General features: G+C 41.4%; 2 protein-coding genes across 3 annotated transcripts in view; both read right to left on the bottom strand.

The window, feature by feature from the left end:
- Nucleotides 1–6,074, bottom strand: part of LOC106632727 — a 21,965-nt gene that overhangs the window by 10,064 nt on the left and 5,827 nt on the right. The window lies entirely within an intron of this gene.
- LOC121813341 (butyrophilin-like protein 8) overlaps nucleotides 5,457–6,074 on the bottom strand; it is a 3,791-nt gene continuing 3,173 nt past the window's right edge. Inside the window, exon 2 of the mRNA XM_042217063.1 lies at nucleotides 5,457–5,850. Coding sequence (XP_042072997.1) covers nucleotides 5,759–5,850 — 92 coding nt within the window. The 3' untranslated portion in view covers nucleotides 5,457–5,758. The remainder of the gene's footprint in view (nucleotides 5,851–6,074) is intronic.

The following is a 6,074-nucleotide window of genomic DNA, read 5'->3' as shown; positions in this document are numbered from 1 at the left end:
AGAAACCACAAGAAGAACCAGGAGAATTATGAGAGCTATGGCCCAGGATGGAAATGGTTCTGTGGAGAAACATTAAAAAAATTTGACTGACCTGTGTCCACAACATTGACCTCTGACCTCAACTTACAGCACTGACCTTTGACCTGCAGCACTACTTTCCATCTGAGGATGTCTTTGTCCCTGTAGATGGTGCAGATGTATCGTCCTGTGTCTCTCTCTGTGGGCTGTTTCAGGGTCAGACTGAGGTCTCCAGTTCTCAGCAGGTCTTCATTCATCTTCGTTCGGTCTCTGTAAACTTCATCCTGAGTCATAAGTTGGCCACTTTGATTTGAATACTCATGGACCACCATGAGTCCGAGGTCAGAGCGAGTCCACTCCACTCTGGTGGCCTCAGGCAGGTCAGGTGTTGTTTTGCAGGGCAGGATGACAGACTGTGAGCCTACCTCCACCTTCACCTCCACCTGCTGGTCTGAAAGGATAAGAAAACAACCGTAGAATCAGCTGCACTGACACTGATTGTAAATGGAGCTTGGCTCAGTATCCACATTCCTGATCTCTGATTCTGTTCTGTAAACATTAATAATGTACCAAAACAGTCTTTGGCTCTTTTTGTTTTCTATTGTAACTGGAATTTATGTTATTGCTACACTCACAAATGGGTGAGGGATCACAATGAATATTATGGGCATTAAATCACCTGCTTATCATCAAATCACTTGTTCTGACACATCTAAGGAAAGGAAATTCTGAATGTTTCAAATTGGCTGATGTGTAAAAGGTCATATTTTGAGTGACTGAGCTCAGCTTTTTGGTGTGGCTTCCACAGCAGTCCTAGTTTCTTACTGCGCTGGTTTCATCAAGACATTTAGAACAATTTAGTTAGCTTCAGCTTTGCCTGACCTTTGTCTGCAGCACTGACGTCTGACCTATAAGTACAGCAGGTTTTAGGGTTTGACCTTTGATATGCAGTTGGATGCTTCTCAGTCTCCGTTCACTTTCTCCTGCACTGATGGAGCAGGTGTAGTTGCCCGAGTCAGTCTTTGTTGGCCTTCTCAGAGTAAGGGTGAAATCTTTTGTGATGAGAGCATAGGGATTCATTGATGTGCGCCCTTTGTACTGCTGGATCTGCCCATTAAGATCATCTCCTCCTTTTCCTCGTAGGTGGACAGGTTTGGGAACAAGATCATTGAGAGTCCAGATAACTGTGGAGTCCTCAGGTATGAAACCTGAGTACAGGCACGGCAGGAGGACAGATCTTTCTCCCTCATAAACTTCTACCACAACAGCCAATGTGGTATACTGGGAAACTGAGCACCAACAGAAAGAACCCAAATTTACTAAAAAACAAGAAACACTAAATGTAATCAGAAACATGAATTCAAGGAACGAACTCTTTGTTATTTACATTTTAAAATGAGTGAACAGGCTGCACCCTGAATAACCTCAGTGCACCGTTAATTAGAATATCATCAGTTCTGTGCAGCAGTGAAGAGAAACACTATTCCTCCAAAACATTCTCTCAGATACTGAGCAGGGCAAGATAACACAAGCCTACGCTTACAAAAATGGACTGATTGGATTGGCAAAAACATGCATTATACATGTTTCTCTCTGGAAGCTGAAGAGGCTGAGACAGCTGAAGGATGAAGGATAACTAAGTTTTTTTAAATTGATTAAAACTCTTTTGTTAGAAAATTAGTCTTGAGCTACAGGAGATGGGTGGGTCTATGGGGCCGTGTCAGCGAAGGCTCGTGTCTCTCTATTTCAGTACCACGCCAAGTCATGGAGAAGGAGGAAAAAAAACGGACGTAGCGCACGGCCAAGGGTTGCGAAAGTGAGAGAAAGATTTTTGAATAAGGATATTAGCAGTGTTTTATTTTTTCAGTGTCAACAACATACGTCACCATTATCCATAGAGTCCAAGCCTCACTTTCTGTCTTCTTTCTTGAATGTTTTTTTGTTGCAAGACAATGTTTCATATTTCTTTTGGAAAGGTTGAACATTATAATCCTTTTATAATTATAGTATCTATCCATTTCTTTCTCCAGCCTTTTTAGGGAACACCAAGGCGTTCCCAGGCCAGCTGAGAGATATAATCTCTCCACCATGTCCTAGGTCTACCCTGGGGCCTCCTCCCAGTTGGACATGTCTGGAATAGCTTACCCAGGAGATGCCCAGAAGGCATCATAGTTCACCTCAACTGGCTCCTTTTGAAATGGAGGAGCAGCAGCCCCCTTCTGAGCCCCTGTTGGGAGGCTAAACTCCTCACCCTATCGCTAAGGGAGAGGCCGGCCAGCTACCCTTTGGAGAAAGCTCATCATGTGGACAGTAAATGCCAGCGATTTAGCCAACAAGTGACAGTAAAAATGGGCAAGAGAACACAGGCCAAACAGCTAAGACAATGAAGCACAACACACCAGACCATGCAGCCATTACAGGCACAGGTGCAGACGATACAACAAGCTGGTCTAAGTATACTAAGCTATAAGTATAGAGAGAGCAGCGGCAGCCAAACCATACCAGCGTCCACGTCCCTGCTGTGCAGAGTGGGGTTTAAAATCTCAAAAACCTTTGTTTACAAAGAATTGTACAAAATGCACATCCAACTAAAAAATATGAATTTCTGTCTGTCGATTTAGAGCTGTGTCAGAGTTAACAGATATCAGTATCACAGCTCACAGACAAATTTGTGACTACAACAGCAGCTGGCGTCGCAGTCTCTGACTTTTTTCAGCAGCAACCTCAGCAGAGTTAAATCCTCTGACAGCAACAAGGAACAAAAGAGATGAAAATTACAGTGATCCTATTTTAATAAAGTAAATCAATAAAAGGAGGAATCCCGTGTTTCTTAAGAATCTATATATGACATAGAAATGTCGTTTTTCCACTATGGACTGTGAAAGAACTATAGAGGCTCTCGCTGTTTGCAGACTGATGGAGCTTCAATGTTTCCTAATGAACTTTTTCCAGAACACTTTGAGGTAACTTGACAGAAACTCACTAAACTAAAATCCTGCCTCTGGTACCAGCCTTTCAGGTCCACTCAGACCTGATAAATGTCTTCATCACACGGCGAAGAAGTATAACAGCAACGGCTGTCGGACCATTGGGTTTTTCAGCTGCTGTCCAAAGACACATTTTGTGTTCAGGCAGAGAATTAAAGTCTGAATCAGATGCTTCTTATCAGAAGCTAATTGTTTCCAATATACACAGTTTATGTTAACTTTTGTACAAGGATGTAGGCAGATTAAAAATAACTGAGAAAGGAGAGGTTATTAAAGGTATTGAAGTAAAAACAGATGATGCAGTCCTATTAAAGAGAATAAGGAAAACCTAAAAGGTTGATTCGGTTCATCTATACGTAGCGTTTTCAGTGGCAGAAGTGAGTCATCACTCGTCCAAGTTTTGGATGGTGCGTTTCCAGGAATCCATGATTCATTCATAGATCAGTGCAAAAAACACAGGAAGCAAACACACACTGTAACATGAGCTCATTTGAAAGCCACCAAGAAGAATCCAGAGATTTGAAAGTTGCTGCTTTGGATTGTTAGTTTGATGTGAATCAGAATCCAGTGTTTGATGGAAATCTCCTCCTGCTGCACTTCAACACATTAAAGAGAGAGAGATGAAAGAAAAGCTGATGATGAGAGCAGAGAGAGGAAGGTGTACTTACCGTGCAGGAGGATCACAAACACCACAAACATCTTCATGTTCCTGTCAAACTCAGAGACTCTTTAAAAGCCCTTCAGGACATCAGCTCACAGCAGCTTCACTTTCCTCTGCTGATCATCTACTGACACTCTCACACTGCTTCACTGTCACAGCTCAGAGTTCAGCTTCACACTTTGTTAAAGCACATCTGTGGAATGAAGTCCGGCCGGCCACAGATCAGACGTTTGTGAGAACGGAGGCAGTGATTTGCTGGTTCACCTGTGGGGGCGTGGCTAACAGAAAAGTGGATGAACAGGATGGAAACCATGAGAGAATGAACTCCTCCTACTACTCTTATCAGATAAGTTTGTTGGTAAAATGAAAGAGACTTAGTTTCATCACACTTTACTTTAACAGAAGCTAATATTCAGAAGATTGTATTTATGAATATCTGAAACACTGCATGTGTGAAAAGAGAGGGAGAAAACTGTGAGGTCAGATATTTGCTGATCTTTAAAGTTTAAAATCACCACATTCCCACAGACCAATCAGATACAGGATATGAGGAATTATTCACCAGGTGGCCTTTATGACAGGATTCATCAGCTCTGAGCCTGATACTGAGGTGGAGAAACTCCAACATACCTGATAACCTGTGGAGTGTGAAAAGGAGTACTACGGTACATTTCACCCTTGATTAAAGGCAAATATAACTCTGGATTATTAAGCAGAAGCAGTTAGTTTCTCTTTATTATAAGTAAAAAGAGTAACTGATGAATGTAATGAGAGTTATTTATTTTTATAGGCAGCACAAACTGTTTTAATCTGATCCAATTTCTCCTGTTAAATCAGTGTAGAGGAAGATGTTTTTGTCTGTGTGCAAACAACTTCATATGTGTGAGACAGTTTGTTTCTGCAGGCAAAGAGGTGTTTAATGCCCTCAGGACAGAATCAACACAATGACATAGATACCAAAGTTTCCATCTAACTTTTTTAAAATGCCCAAAATTTAATTCTCTGTGATGTTATGAGGTTTAAAAAAAGTCTTAAATCGAACTTTCCTGAAGCCCACATTCAGCCCCAAACACATCAGGAGCATCAGAAACACCACAGAAGAAGAACAAAACTGATCAGATGAAACCTTACAAAGTTTTTACTTCACAGTTTATCATTATAAAAATATAAAATGTAAAAAATATCAGTCTTGACCTCTGTGTGCAGATCCAACCAATAAACAAAGAGAAACAGTGAACAGCTCAAACTGAGTGGAGCTGGTCACAGGTCAGTTTGAGACAAACAACTTTAATACTTTAACACTATGATTGGGTTTATGACTGAAGTGAAGGCACGCTTGTGTTTTTCTTTCATGTAGTAAAATTAATATATTACATGATACAAGATATCTTTTCAAACACATTTTCAAAGTATTTTTTTAAAATCTCAATAATAAATAAACTCAACTGCTGCCAAGAACATGCAGAAGCACCAGGTGGCAACATAACCATAACTGTGAGGAAGTGTTGGCCAATCAAAAGCTCACAAACATTAACAGGATGCAGACTGACATCTAACAAATAGATAAAGACACACAAACCTCTGAAGGTGCAAGACAAAATCTGATTCTTTGTCCTCATGCAAATACAGAAAATCTTCTGAATCTGAGAATCTTCACTTAGCAGTTGTAAAAAAAATAAATAAATAAAAACCCTTGGTTGTCAGGGATCCATGTGGATCGCTAATCATGTGGATGAAAGTCCAAAAAATACCCACGCACATGTGGACATAGCCTGAAAACGCTCCTCTTCACATATCATAAACAACTCTGGTCATGTGATCATGTGGTTTGTAGGACGCTCCTCTTCCTCAGAGGATCCACCTGTGCTTCCTCTCCTCTCTCCTCCACCTGTTACAGTGAGGGAACGTCCTCCATGATGGAGGAGCTGCTGGAAAGTGCTGAGAGTTTCCTCCAGAGTGAGACCTCTGTCACAGTTCAGAGGATCTACGGCAGCAGAGACCTTCATGGACACTAAAAGTCTCAAACACACAACAACAACATCACACTGACTCCACTCTGACATCACTGATCAATAATCAAAGAACACACAGATCAAACTGATTGATCAGCCATCAGAGGAGTCGGATCAATGGAGCTGCTTCTGTTCCTGATGTCCCCTGTTTGATCCTGGACCTGAACTCTCCCTGCAGAGGAGACACAAGACAGTCAGAGACACACACACACACACACACACACACACACACACACACACACACACACACACACACACACACACGTTTGTATGTATTTACATCCTTGTGGGGACATGTCATTGACATAATGCTTTCCGAAGCTGCTTACCCTAAAAATCAAAAATGAAGTCCTAACCCTAAAGCTAACCACTGTTTCTAATTTTAATCTCTCTCTT

The sequence above is a fragment of the Haplochromis burtoni genome, unplaced genomic scaffold (genome assembly GCF_018398535.1).
Source record: "Haplochromis burtoni strain Fernald_Lab_line unplaced genomic scaffold, NCSU_Asbu1 Contig_1563, whole genome shotgun sequence".
Classification (NCBI taxonomy): Eukaryota; Metazoa; Chordata; class Actinopteri; order Cichliformes; family Cichlidae; genus Haplochromis; species Haplochromis burtoni.
Note: the sequence above shows the minus strand (reverse complement) of the source record. Positions and strands in the feature narration are given on the sequence as shown.